This window comes from Hemicordylus capensis, chromosome 1, assembly GCF_027244095.1.
Source record: "Hemicordylus capensis ecotype Gifberg chromosome 1, rHemCap1.1.pri, whole genome shotgun sequence".
Lineage (NCBI taxonomy): Eukaryota > Metazoa > Chordata > Lepidosauria > Squamata > Cordylidae > Hemicordylus > Hemicordylus capensis.
The window spans coordinates 255,416,525-255,431,952 of NC_069657.1; the positions used below are offsets into that span (position 1 = coordinate 255,416,525).

At 41.7% G+C, this 15,428-nt stretch overlaps 1 protein-coding gene across 6 annotated transcripts in view; it reads left to right on the plus strand.

Annotated features, from left to right (window-relative positions):
* APLF (aprataxin and PNKP like factor) overlaps positions 1 to 15,428 on the plus strand; it is a 61,830-nt gene that overhangs the window by 14,985 nt on the left and 31,417 nt on the right. For 5 of the 6 annotated variants that reach the window (XM_053284503.1, XM_053284500.1, XM_053284499.1 and 2 more), the window contains exons 4-5: positions 65 to 257; positions 1,949 to 2,054. In XM_053284503.1, coding sequence (XP_053140478.1) covers positions 65 to 257; positions 1,949 to 2,054 — 299 coding nt within the window. The remainder of the gene's footprint in view (positions 1 to 64; positions 258 to 1,948; positions 2,055 to 15,428) is intronic. The other variant, XM_053284501.1, reaches the window with a different exon arrangement.

A 15,428-nucleotide genomic window follows, 5' to 3' on the forward strand; every position in this document is an offset into this window, starting at 1 on the left:
CCATTCTACTGTGCATTTACTAGCTTTAATTAATGTTTCAGTATTTCAACTTCTTTCCATTAAGAGATTTGTTAATATGCAACAGGCTCGATCACAACGTCAGTACAGAAGACATACCAAATCAAGCTCCCTCAGCAATTCAGACAACCGAGATGCTTCACCGGCAGTCTTCTCTACAGCAAACAGTGTCTTCTGGCACAAGCAAGCTTTTGGAAACACATTCACTATTAGAAAAAGTAGTTGAAAGCCCCCAGAAGGTAACTCTCAAAACAGTAGGTGGCATAGCAGAGCTAACTAGATTGGGTATATGTTAATAGAATTTTATGGGACAGCTGCTGTGACACACATCAAGGATAGTGTTGCAGAGTTGTCCACTTCAAAGAGGCTGCTTTTGAGTGAAATTGTCAGATTTCAAGACAAACAGCTCTGTTTTATTTTTAAGGCTTGTTTTCCTAATTACATGACTGATAGAAACTGCATTAAACAGTATTGGTTGAGGCTGAAAGGTGGTATAACAGGTAGCCAAGCGACCTAAAACACAATTACTCCAGATTCACGTTCATTACAGTACTTATCACCACCACGCATTTCTTCATTTTCATTGGGCATTTCACTGGGGACATGGTGTACTGTTGACTACTGTGCTAAGCAATTGTTTTGTTTTTCTGTATTGATGATTACCAATTTCACTTTTAACCAGCCTTGTTGTTAAGCCCACAAAATGTACCTGCCGACAAAAACTTCTACTTGCCTGTCTCAGGGGTCGGCTGGGCAGGAGGGGCAGCAGTGTTCTCTCTAACAGGGATTCCCAGATGTTGTTGACTGCAACTCCCATAATCTCCAAGCAAAGGCTATTGTTTGTTTGTTTGTTCGATTTCTATACCGCCCTTCCAAAAAATGGCTCAGGGCGGTTTACACAGAGAAATAATAAATAAATAAGATGGATCCCTGTCCCCAAAGGGCGCACAATCTAAAAAGAAACATAGCATAGACACCAGCAACAGTCACTGGAGGTACTGTGCTGGGGTTGGATAGGGCCAGTTACTCTCCCCCTGCTAAATAAAGAGAATCACCACGTTAAAAAGGTGCCTCTTTGCCAAGTTAGCAGGGGTGCAGGTTAACTCTGCCAAGTTAGCAGGTTATTGAAGCTGGGGATGCTGGGAGTTGTAGTCAACGACATCTGGGAATACCTGTTAGAGGGAACACTGGGTGGAGCTCCCTTTTAAAAATATTTTTTTTTCATTGCACCTCTGCAGGCAGTGGCTTCAGTGATGCTTGGAGTACTGTTTCCCCCGCTCTAGGATGCAAGTGAGGGTCACTTTTTGACACAATTTGGGGGGGGGCAGGGGATGTGGTCAGACGTCGTCCATCAGGAAAGTTGTTAGCACTTCAAGTGTTGCTGAAGCTGCTGCCTATAGCAAAAAGGGTTGTTGTTTTTTTAAAAAATGTTTCTCTTACTACTCACCTGGTAATGACAATGGTGAGTTCTTAAAGACAAATGGTGATCACATGGGTGCTTAAAGATGGGACTGATTTTAACAAGGTTGCCATATTTGACTGAGAAAACTGTTGACCAAATATTTATGAGCAATAGATGTGGGAAAAGTCAGAATCAAATAGGTTTTTCCATTTTCAATACATTGTGGATGGTATTGTTCTTCTGCATATGGCAGCAAGCTGGGGAGAATAGAGAAAATGGATGCCACCAGTTCCATAGTTGGAGAGGAGAGCCTGCTACTTGGCATGGATTGTCTGTCAGCTTTGACTAAAGCTATGCCTAACCAGGGTATCACAATTGTATTGACACAGCTGCATAAATCCATGGAAGCACAGCACTGTGGAATAGTGGGAGATGGATATCCTTGAATCTCCTGCTTTATATTTCGTGCCTTGTTGCTCCTGAAGGGAAAACATATAGCGGGGCATTAATTTGTAAAGTCTCTTTCAGCTGTCTGCTAGTAATACTGAAAATGAAAATTCAAGAACTGCTCAGAGGAAAAGAGTGCTTCCGTCATGGATGGTGCAAGGTCCATCAGCCTCGATCCCTGGAAAAGGTTTGTGCACAACACATTTCTTCCATAATACCTGTTGTGGAAATCTTTGCCACTCTCTGCATTGATTTATCTTTGTAGCATAATGATTGAAGCTACAAGTTATGTTTGTATGTTGTTTGATATTACTGCAGTGTGTCAGTCATGAAGCTGGGGAAATGCAATGCATGGTGAGAGTCTGGGATTGATCGCTGCCATCTACATGCAGTTGATGTCACATGTAAATGGTTGATATGTATGTAGATTCCTATGTACAACTGCTCTACAAGGCTACAGCCGGGGAAAGCTCCCCCATGAGGCAATTGCCACAAGCACACCCTTGTGTGGCCTCTTAGGGTGGTAGAATGAGCCCCTGCCTTTCCCCAGCAGAAGCCCACTAGCCCGCTGCTGCCTCCATGTGCCCTACCAGCCCTGCCCCCACTTCCCATGTTCAAGCGCCAGCCTCAGTAGCTGAGGTGTGCCTGATACAGGAAGCAGCTTGAAACTGCAGTTACCTGGGCTTTCTCTGGCTGTCTCTCCTTCCTGTCAGTACCATGCTGAAGGGAAGAAGGGAGAGGTGGGTTCAGCTTCTCCTATTCACTAGCATAGCAATGGAGTTGTGAAGAGAAGTTGGAACCAGTTCTCTGGGTCTCAGCATGGGGCATGCTCCAGCTGGCGAGGGTGGGTCCAGTGAGTGGGGTAGGGTGGCATTTTTTGCCTTGCCTTAGGCTCCCTGAGGTCTTGAGCCATCCCGACGACAACCTTACAGCCAGAGTGTGAGAAGATAACTAAACCTAGACCTTTGCTGATATGAATGGTGTACTGACCAGCATTCCCAAAACTCTAAACTTCCTCTCTTCATTGTGTTGCCTACTTTGAAGTTTGTATGGATGGTGACTAATCTAAGCAAATATTAAGTTGTCATAAAAATGCATGTTAAAACTATTTTTAGTTTGGCTTATTGGCTGATTTGGTGGAATATCAAGGTAAACCCACCTCTTCACCCAAGCTTTTTCAGATCTTTAAAATTTTAAGGTTTTAATTTGTGGATGATTTTTAAATTGTTACATTGTTTTAAGTTTTTGTATATATTTTAACTTGTTTTATGCTATTGTTAACCTCCCAGAGACGAAAGTTTGGGGCAGTGTACAGATCTGATTCATACATACATAATAAATTAATAAATAGGGTAACATGTCCACACGTTTTGACAGGAGTTGAGTCTTGAGATTTAGGCTTCCCCCTGCAAACTCCTCAAGACTTAATACTCTTCTCCATTCTGCTGCCACCACCCCAGAATGAAACCAGAAATCTTTGGCTAAGTGATGAAATGGATGCTGCAAATCAGCTAACTGATATTCTCAGTCAAAGCTGGCATTGCCTATTGTCACTTGATCTGAAATTGAGAAAAAATTGTAACTGAGCAAGCACAAAAATAATGGGTAAAATTCAACCAGCAGTCTCTAGCCATCCTTATTTATCATAGAATAGGATGGGGGACATCTTACTTTTAAGATTGCTTGCTTAGCATTAACAGACAAAGTACAATACAAAATGAACTCTATGAACTGGAATTCCACCAAAGTAAATTGCTACTAGATGATATAAACTCTTTTACTAGGTTTCAGAATGCCAGTTAAAAGCATGAGCCCAGAGCATATAGAACATGGACAATTCCCCCCCCCCCAAGTGTGTATTTACATTTAAAATTAGTAATTAAGTTTTACAGCACCATATTTAATCTTGTTTACCTAATGATAATAAACATCATGGGATAAAAGAGCCAAAGATAGAATAGTGATGTATTTTCTTAGTTAAACACGTGGACAAATATACACGTGGACAAATTTGTTGGTACCCTTACAGCTTATTGAAAAAGTATTTTATGCCTCCTGAAAAGCGATTAAATGAAAAGCAATTGTCCCGTGTATACCTGCATGCCTTTGATATGTCATTGAGCAAAGCAAAGCAAGTGTGAAAAGAGATAAAGTATTGCTTATTCTACAAAGATATTCTAAAGTGGCCTGGACACATTTTTTGGTACCCCTAGAAAAGATCATAAATAATTGGATTAGAGTGATTTTTCAGATTAGCTGTTTTCTTTAATTATTATCACACATGTCTCCAATCGTGCAATCAGTCATTCAGTCTATTTAAATGGAGAAAAGTAGTTACTCTGCTGTTTGGTATCATTGTGTGTCCCACAATGAACATGGACCAGAGAAAGCAAAGGAAAGAGTTGTCTGAGGAGATCAGAATACAGAATGAGACAACTCTCCTTCCTATACTATATAGACCCTTAAAATCAGGGGCAAGTCTTCTCTACTTCCCCATACTTGTCCACTATCACCTTTTCTAAGTTTCGTTGGGCCTCTTCTCGAGTTCGTTTTAATGCCTTGCCATCTGCTTTACTGTATGGAAGATTTCACCAGTGACCGATAGAGGCGCGACTATGTCTCTGTAATGCTAATGAGATCGAGACGGTTGATCATGTGTTACTTTATTGTGAATTTTATCAAGATGTCAGGAAGCGTTTAATTGCACCCTTGCTGGTTCGGTATTCTGATGGCCCTGGGTGATTTTGTATATCGAACAATCTGTTAGTGAACTTCTTACTTGAAGAGACACTCTAGTGTCTCTTATTCAGTGGTGAAATTCTGCTACACTGCTAGTAGAACTCTGGTGCATGGTGGGACTGGTGGGATTGTTTGAATGTATTTTCTGATTGTGTTGCTGTTTTATTAATTTGTTTTGCTGGTTAATTGACCGAATAAAGATAAAAGTAAAGATGATCTGAAAGAATTTATAGACAAGCAAGTTAAAGGCAAAGGCTATAAGACCATCTCCAAGCAGTTTGATATTCCTGTGACAACAGTTAAGAATTATTATTATTATTAAGAATTTCAAGGTCCATGGGACTGTAGTCAACCTCCCTGGATGTGACTGCAAGAGGAAAATCGACCCCAGAATGGGCAGAAGGATAGTGAGAATAGTAGACAAAAAATCAAGGACAACTTCTAAAGAGATACAAGCTGAACTCAAGGTCAAGGGGCATCTGTGTCTGATTGTACCATCCGTCGCTTTTTGAGTGACAGTGGGCTCAACGGAAGAAGACACAGGAGGAATCCACAGTTGAGAGAAAAACAAAAAAGCCAGACTGGAATTTGCTAAAATGCATATTGACAAGCCACAATGCTTCTGGGAGAATGTCCTTTGGACAGATGAGACAAAACTGGAGCTTTTTGGCAAGTCACATCAGCTCTATGTCCACAGATGAAAAAGTTGAAGTTTTCAAAGAAAAGAACATCATACCTACTGTGAAACATGGAGGAGGCTCGGTTATGTTTTGGGACTGCTTTGCTGCATCTGGCAAGGGGTGCCTTGAGTCTGTGCAGGGAACAATGAAATTTCCAGACTAGCAAGACATTCTGGAGCGAATCGTACTGCCCAGTGTCAGAAAGCTCTGTCTCAGTCGCAGGTCATGGATCCTCCAACAGGATAATGACCCCAAACACACAGCTAAAAGCACCCAAGAATGGCTAAGAACAAAACATTGGACTAGTCTGAGGTGGCCTTCTATAAGCCCTGATTTGAATCCTATCAAACATCTATGGAAAGAACTGAAACATGCAGTCTGGAGAAGGCACCCTTCAAACCTGACACAGCTGGAGCAGTTTGCTCAGGAAGAGTGGGCCAAATTACCAGTTGACTGGTGCAGAAGTCTCATTGAGAACTACAGGAATCGCTTGTTTACAGTGATTGCCTCTAAAGGTTGTGCAACAAAATATTAGGTTAAGGATCCCATCATTTTTGTCCATGCCATTTTCATTTGTGTTATTATTTGAAATATTCTGTTCTATCAAAACTCTAAGGCAAGGTCTGATTTTTGTTAAGTGTGGGATAAACAATGATGGGTGCCAATTACTTTTATCAGTTTCAAGTTATTTCAGAGGTAATTGTGGGTTCTTCTTTTTTCATGGAGGGGTACCAACACGATTGTCCACGTGTGTAAATATAGCACTAACCATTCTATTTCCATGTTACCTGCATTTGTTCAGTAGCTTTGTTTTCTCATTGGTCTCACATGCCCAAACAAGAAATATAGCTACTTACTCTGGTTTAAATGATATCCATTGAGATAAAGATGACCTTTTTTGGTATATTGGCAATAATATGGATGGTTTAAAAGTATGAATAGTTCTTATACATCTCTCTGTTTTAAGTTTGCCTTAGGCTATCCATTAGAAATGAACATCTGCCTTATGATAAAGACAGTGGGAATATTGGAATATTAAAGTGCAATTATAAACTTATTCATGCTAGCTTCTGTTTGAGTGATTACAAGCAGACATAACTGCAAATGGCATCGGTAATAGCAAACATTCCTAATAAATGTAGTTCATCAAGGCTATTGTGGAGTTAAAAAAATCATTCAGCATCACAAAGCATCCAGGATTTGTTTTGTAAGATAACTAAAAGTTCATTCTAAAAAGATATTTGCAGACATCCAGCACAGCAAAACTCAGGCAGTATCGACCCACCCATGCTGCTGCGAACTTGCAGTGACATCAGAAATAAATATGTGCTGGTAGTCTTGCACTTTTGCACAAATACTTCAAATAATGCATCTGCACTCTAGAAGCACTAGAGTTTGGAAGTATGTTGCTAATGGTCAAGTGACATGTTCTGATCTATTTTTTGGTTCTGTATTCAGAGTTGTTGCAGTCTGCAGTATAGGGAAGTTTTGTTTTGCTCTAGTTCTTAGTCCCAGCTCATCCATCCATTCTTGAGTTATACTACGTGACGATATGGAGTTTCCTCCCTGAGGAAGGGATCACACAGTAGTAATCTCTCTAGCGTCTCCAAAGGTCCTTCTAGGGTTGTGTCTCATTTTCAGTTCCCATGTAATAAAACTGTATCAGCAGTGAGGCTCCATCCTGTGGTATATGTACTACTGGGTATAACTTCTTCGGTGCTATCTCCTACTAGAGGTTAGCCATCATTAAGGCTATTCTGACTTTGGATGTTGCTGCTCAAAAAAGACATCCTTACGTGCATCCAAACCATTCCTTCAAATTTTTCAGCCTGGATGTTCTTCATCTTCAGACAGTACTTCTTTCTTTAATCTTTCATTGCATGATTAACTGCAGTAAGGAATATTTTCCCCCTCTAACAACATGGCCAAGATATTCAAGTTTTCATCTCTTTATGATGTTAGTTAGCTCTCTCTCTTTTTGCCATTCTTCTCAAAACTTCCTCGTTGGTAATTCTGTCTGCCCATAATATTCTTAATATATATTGATATATCCAGAGCTTGGAAGATTCTAGTTTGTTCATATTCTGTTTAAATGTTCAAGCTTCCATTCCATAAAGCAAGACTGAATAGATCTAATACCTCACCATATGCATTTTCAGTTTTATACAGAGTTTTATTTTATTCAGTTTTTTACAGAGCAGAAGTTTCATTTTTACAAAACCCGCTCTCTTGCCATTTCAATCCTGGTGTCTATTTCTTGTGTACTGTCATTGTGTTCATTTAACCATGTTCACAAGTATTTATAATGTGAAACTCTTTCAATTTGAGTGGTGTTGATAGGCTTGTTGCAATGGGACGTCATTTGCTGATGACCATGTACTTAGTTTTTCTCAAATTCATTCTCAACCCATATTGTACCCTGACTTCATTTATGCATTCCAAAAGATTTGGCAGATTGGTTATGTTTGCTAGCACGACAGTATCGTCTGCATAACAAATATTATTTACCACTTTGCCATTGATAATAATACCATCTTGCTGTTCAAAAAGTGCTTTGGTAAATATTGCTTCAGAATACATATTGAATAATGCAGGTGGTAGAACACATCCCTGTCTCACTCCCTTTGAATGTTGATCTCTTCTGTCAGTTAAGAACATAAGAACAGCCCTGCTGGACCAGGCCCATGGCCCATCTAGTCCAGCATCCTGTTTCACATAGTGGCGCACCAGATGCCACTGGGAGCCTACAGGCAGGAGTTGAGGGCATGCCCTCTCTCCTGCTTTTACTCCCCTACAACTGGTACTCAGAGGCATCCTGCCTTTGAGGCTGGAGGTGGCATATAGCCCTCCGACTAGTAGCCATTGATGGGCCTCTCCTCCATGAAGTTATCCAAACCCCTCTTAAAGCCATTCAGGTTGTTGGCTGTCACCACAACTCATTGCAGAGAATTCCACAAGTTTATTATGTGTTGTGTGAAAAAGTACTTCCGTTTGTTGGTCCTAAATTTCATGGCAATCAATTTCATGGGATGACCCCTGGTTCTAGTGTTATGTGAGAGGGACAAAAAATTCTCTCTATCCACTTTCTCCACACCATGCATGATTTTATAGACCTCTGTCATGTCTCCCCGCAATTGCCTTTTTTTATTAACTAAAAAGCCCCAGATGTTGTAGTCTTGCCTCATAAGAAAGGTACTGTAGGCCCCTGATAATCTTGGTTGCCCTCTTCTGCACCTTTTCCAGATCTACAATGTCCTTTTTTTAGATGTGGTGACCAGAATTGTATGCAGTACTCCAAGTGTGGCCTCACCATAATTTTGTATAACCCTTCCTAATGATCCCTAGTATGGAATTGGCCTTTTTCACAGCTGCCGCACATTGAGTTGACGTTTTCAACAAACTGTCCACCATGACCCCAAGATCCCTCTCCTTGTCAGTCTCTGACAGCTCAGATCCCATCAACATATACTTGAAGTTGGAGTTTTTCGTCCCAATGCGCATCACTTTACACTTGCCAACATTGAATCGCATTTGCCATTTTGTCACCCACTCCCCCAGTGTGGAGAAATCCTTCTGGAGCTCCTCACAATCCGTTTTGGATTTCACTACCCAAAAGAGTTCGGTATCATCTGCAAATTTGGCCACTTCATTGCTTACTCAAGTTCTCCATCAATGCGGACTACAGATTTTTGATGCCAATATAGGTTTCCTATTATACAAATGTCTGTGTCATCAATGTTTTGAAGAACTACATATTTCAATGAGTCATTTGTGGCACACTTTATCAAAGGCCTTTTAATAATCTATGAAACATATATAGATGTCTATGTTCATATCAAGGCATCTTTTGTTCCCATTCCATTTCTGAACCCAAACTGGATCTCACTTATATCCAGTCCCAAGCTTCTTGTTAATTCTGCTGTGGATAATCTTCAGGGATATTTTTAATGTGTGCGTTGTGAGGCTTATGGTCTTGTACTTGGAACAATCCTTTGTGTTTTTCTCTTAGGTAAGCATAAAACGTCAATTTCAGCCATTCACATGGCATTACTGGGTATAACTAACCACCCATATTTTCTTTTCTTTTCTTTGCATGCAGGAGAAAGGTAGTGCTTGTAAACAGTCTTGTGGTGTTTTTTGTACAACATACACACAGATTGCATTGCCACTGATCTTGCAGAATTGTAGCATATATATTTGTATAGTGTATGGTGAAAGACATGCATGTGCTTAGCAAAAAAATCCAGCTGTTTTGAGACCATGAAATCATTAAGCTGTAATTCAGTTGAGAAGGCTAAGACCAAATCTATATATATGAGCAGACATGTTGACTAAAGTGTATGATTGTGTAGCAGATTAAAGCCTTTGTTTCAGAGCAAGCTCATGTGAGGGAAAGAAGTGCTGAATCATCCCTGCTGAGCTGCCTGGCTAGGTTTCTCCTAAAACTATTCTGTATTATCAGTAGGTTCACAATGCTGCCACCACCCCTCTTGCCAACAGAGCTTGAACCTCCCTGGGCTTGGGGTGGAATCCCAGAGAATATTCTCTTTATTGTGCTATTGGATAAGTACAAAAATCTTCCATGTGCAAGCTACACGTGATGAGAAAACTGATAGCGTTTGAGGATGTGTTTGCACCAGAGGAATCTCCCTTTGACCCCCTCTTTTCCTGAGTTAAAAAGCAACTCAGCAAGACTTGTAAAAAATAAAGAACTAAAAAACCAGTTCTATTCAATTACTACAGACTGTTTCCGTTAAGGCTTTCTCAGTTTTTAGGTACAGTTAAGAATACTTAGTAGGATTACAAAAATAGGTTCCCTTAATGCACGCTTAAATGTTTATAGTCTTTTGCAATGCCCTAGGTAGGATGGGCGTAGGCTAGTGGTTTTTTTAATTATGTTAAAGGTAAACAATAATCTAAGCATATCAGGAATATGGAAAAGCACACACCAAAGAAACATAAATTCTAATGCAAACACTTACTAAACCACTTTCTCTTGCCCTAAGCTTCTGAAGCCACTAGCCTTGGCTTCCTTTCCCCCTTGAATTCACCAAACTTCTGTTGGGAATATAAGCTTCCTGTCTTTCAAGGATCTGTAGAGTTATTCTGTAGCCAACCAACATGGCCACATGTCCTCCTGTGAACCTCCAGCCTAGCTTCTCTCAAAAAAGGACTCGCTTCTTCCTGGCAACAGCTCTCTAGGTCCCACCCACCTGGTGTGCTGATTGGCTGAGCCCTAGAGTTCACTAGCCTGTCAGTCAAGATAGGGTTCACTTACGGTTAACTCTTTAGCAGGAGGGGAGTCTGATCACTACAGATTTCTGTGTTTGTTCTTCGTTCTGATGCCTCATTGATGCATGGCATGTTAGGTTGAGCAAGACTTTCTAAGGTCATCCGCCCACCCAGCACCCCCGGGCTCTTCTAGAAGGTTTCCTATGTTACATAACTTATTTTATTTATGTTTGTAATTTTAGGCTGCCTTTTGTCACATAGACCCCAGGGTGGCTAAACTTAAGCTCTTCTTTAATTTCTTCCCTTTCCCAAAATTTATTTATATATTTTTACATTTATATTTTGCTCTTGCTTCAAGTCACTACTCATACTTGCATTGATACAAATGGCATCATTGCATACACTGCTCAGCCAGACTAACTCTGCCAATACTTTGAGAAACTTTGAAACATTAGCCTTGGTAGTCGCTGCAGGATCAGCAACTCCAGGAACCACAACAACTACATAGGTGAACAAGTCATGTCCACTCGAGCAGCATATTACACAATGCCATAAGAAAATGACATCACACCAAACTGTCATGGAATTAGTGACATAGATTTCTGAGGTGGAGAGCAGGATATTCAACATGCCACCTGCATGTAACATGCCTAACAAACTAACATGAAACATAACATGAAAAGGCAAAACTTCATGAAGTCGGTGAAGTGTCTAGATTGGGACTTGTATGTTAGAATAAGATGCTTCTTGATTGTCAGTGGACTTCTTATAGGTTAGAAGAATGTTTAAGAAACATGGATCTTAGTTGTGATCTGGTATTGTTCACAACATGGGCTTTGTGCCTGTGAAATAGTCCCCACAGAATAATTCCAAGCTCCTCAAGGCACTCTGAAGCTCTGCCCTTCATGTGCAGAGTACGCCCAGTATCCTCGGCGGCAGAGTGCTTTCTAGCTCAGTTCCTTTTCAACCTCTGTCTCAACCCCTCATTTTATTAGATCTCAGACCATTTTTCTGACTATTATTTGTCTCAACCCTTCTACTTTGGCTGCTTATGGACTCTAAAAAGACTTTCAAATGCTGCTCTTCCTGTCTCAGGATCCTCCCCTCTTTGGACAAACATGACCAATGTCTACTCTGCTTGGGGGAGCACCATAACACCCACACATGTAAAATTTGCTGCTTGTTGTCAAAAGAAACATAGAAAAGCAGAAAACTCCATCTGAGAGCAGCGCTGTACAAGCAAGCCCTAAGACTGCCGACACACATTTCATGTTCACTAATAGCTGACACCCTCAACATTGACCACATTGAAGTCAGGCTTAATCCTTTCCACCTCTTCTGTCATAGCCATGCAAGCAACTTTTAAAAAGCCTTGTGATGTGTTGAAGGATGAACATCACAAAAGCAGAAGCATAGGGAATCGGAATCCACCTCTTATCCCAAGCACTGCAAAACCTCACCATTGAGGTCGACACAGAAAGGTCCATCGGATCTTTCAATGCCTCCTCCAATGGCAGCACAATTGTCAACCTCGATGACAGATATGATCTTGAGCTGCCTTTTGCCATTGGCGGGTGTCCACAATGACTCATCTGTATTGATGTTGAGCACCTGCCAAATGCCATACCCGACTGTTGTTCAGGCTGTTCATTCACATTCCTTGTCCACTTCGCTGGCCATTGTAGAAGAGGCTTCCACATCTCCATCACTGCTCCCTCCAATGGTATTTACAATGGCATCGACATCACTTCCGACACTGCATCTTACTGCAGCCCTGTCTTCTTTGGCTTCGCTGACCTTACCAGCCTCGTCACACATCATTCTCCCAATGTTTGTGCCTGCTGCTTTATCCACTCTTTTGACACCGGACTTCAGAGGGAGTTTCCGATGAATGCTCAGGACATTGACTCTATCTTGAATTTTGCCATTGATGATGCTATTGGGGCCAACCTTTAAGGGTTTCTCTCTCCATGGCCATGACATTGATGACAAGAGTTCTAGAGCAATGGAGATTCTGCCAGACTCCCCCATGACAGCAACCTCTCACAGCTCTCCCTCTCATTTCCCACCCCAACATTGGAAAGAGAGGCTGCATTATTCATTACTGACATACTCACCTTATCACACATGCCTAGACTACTGGAGTTACCCTGGATCTCTAGACTCCGGCTATGTGAGGAAGCTGGGCAGGTTCAAAAGCCTTACACACCTGGCTTCACCATCCCTGCTGCACAATTATGAAAAATTTCAACTGTGGAAGCTCTCAAAGCTTGTCATTGGCTACGCCTCCAGGCCCTGTGTGCCAATCTCCTGCAGATTATTCCTTTAAATGCCTGCTAGACCCACCCCTGGTGCCATTGCCACCAACACAACTGGCTACACCTCTACTCGTGCAGCCTGGACGTCAATCTTCTTCCATTACTGCTCCCACTCCTTCTACAGACCCTGTGGGCATTACTCCCATTCCTGTACGACCTGATTCTAATGATGAATACACATCCTCTTCAGATTCTGATGAGTCAACGCATACTAAAAATCTGTCCAGCCCCTTGGTGGACGAGAATGTATAGAACAACCCATCAAATTCTCTGACTGAGGAAACCAAATTATATCTCATTCAAGTGGCCAAGTTGGATAAAGTTCTAGGCCTTGAACCTAAATCCCCGGTCCAAAGGATTAAGGGCCCAGTCTATGATTTTTGTGGCTTCTGCATCCGCTTCCCACCCGGTGGCTCTACCCATGCTCCCAGTGCTGATAAATTCAGCCAAAATAGCCTGGGATGCCCCCTCTTCAACAACATTAACTTCCAAATGTCTAGAAAAACTCTATAGGGTCCAAGAGAATGAGTATAAATTCTTATTCAAGCCCCCCACCCGCCCTGAACTCATTAGTTGTGGACTGTACTTTAGGGAATAAATCTGGTCACAAATACTGATAAAGAGAGGCATAAATTTGACTCTTTAGGATGGAAGATCTCCTCCTGCTCCTTGTCACTGAAAACTGCTATTTGGCATGTATGTCCAAGTCTCATAATGCTATCTGGGAAGGGCTTAAGGATGATTTACAGAAGGCTTCTGACCCTGTCCAAGCCAAATTCAAAGAACTCTTCTCTAAGTCAGCAGACATCACAGACTCTAAGTACAATGAAAATTATCATGGAAACCAAATCTCGTACCCTGGCCAGCACTGTCTCCTTGTGTCAGCATGCTTGGTTGCACTCCTCTCCTCTCTGATATGAGAGATAAAACTGAGGACTAACCTTTTGATGAGAAGGTCTTTTTAGTTCTCAGATGAGACTATAGAATGCCCTAAAAATCAAGGTTTTGATTTTTAGGTTGAGACTTTCCCAACCTAATCTCAGTATTTCAAACATTATGACAAACCATGATATCATTACAGTCATTCTGACCATAGAGATGACAAAAGGTTTTTCCAGTTTTCACAAAAATGCTCCTTCCACCAAAAGGGTAAACAACTTGCACAAGAGCAAACACCAGGACCAGACCAAGCAGGGCTCCAGGCCCTATTGGACAACAGCACTGCCATCACTTGCATCAGCTGCCAGGGTGGAACGGTCTCCTGGTCCCTTTGCAACTCGTTTATCCAAGTCTTGGACTTGTGCATAAAACATCATTTACCCTTCATCACATCTTTATTTTATTTATTTATTCATGCCTTTGATGTGTCCTTCACATCAAGGGCACTGACAATATACTGGCAGACAGTCTCAGCAGGGAAACAGATTTGTCCTGCTAGCACAAGTGGGAGCTCAACGATGGCATCCTTTTCAGTCTCTTCCATCAGTGTGAAATTCTCCAAGTGGACCTCTTTGCAACTCACATCAACAAAAAGTGTCCCCTCTTGTGTTCAAGGGCAGTGGTGGGAAGGGGGAGACACCTTCCAGATTTCATGGGACTCACACCTGTATTACCTCTTCCCACCATTCCCTCTCCTGTCACTTGTTGTTAGCAAAATCCTACAACAGAAAACAAGATGTATAATATGACATGGTGGCCGAGACAGCCATGGTTCCTCCTCTTTCTCCTGTCCCAGGGGCTCCATCACCATCTGTGTCCAGACTTCCTCTCGCAGAACAGTAGAAAGGTTCTTCACCACAACCTATGCATGTTGAACATGACAGCCTGGAGGGTGAACTTCTAGACTAAATTTTTGCTCTATGAGAGAAAGGCTTCTACCAGGCATAACTACTCCTGTAAATGGAAAATATTTGTCAGCTATGTGCAGTCTAAAGGCTTTAATCCATGGCCTCCATATGCCAGGTCCTTCTGTTCTTGATCTGCTTGAAGGACTCTAGCCTTTCTAATTCCTCCATTAGAGTCTACAGTATATGTCCGCCCTTTCCACAGTACACTCCAGATGGGACTCTTTAGGCATTGTTCTCCCATCCTGACTACAAAAGGTTTCTAAAGGGTTTGAACAATCTTTTTCCACCAGTAAGAAAGCTGTTTGGACCCTGGAGCCACTCTTAAACTACTCTGCTGAAAACAGCCTTTCTAATTGCAATTACTGCTGCTAGGAGAGTTAGTGAACTGCGCTTTAAGAGCTGATGTTCCTCTTTACTACCTTTCCCCCCAATAAGGTTGTCATGCAAACTGATCCTGCATTCCTTCCCAAAATTTTCACAGACTTTCATATCTACCAGGACATTGTCCTCCCTACATTCTACATGAACCCTATGTCGTCCTTGTATTCCCTCGATGTTTGCACTGCTCTCCTCTTTTACTTGGATAGTACTAAAGATTTCAGGAAGTTCAATAGGCTTTTTGATGCCTTTGGCACCAGCAAGGGACAACTTATCTCCCGACAAAGAGTCTCAGAATGGATGGTCCAGCTAATCTACATGTTATGACAAGCAAGGCATAAAGCCCCCTGACAGTGTAAAAGCCCAT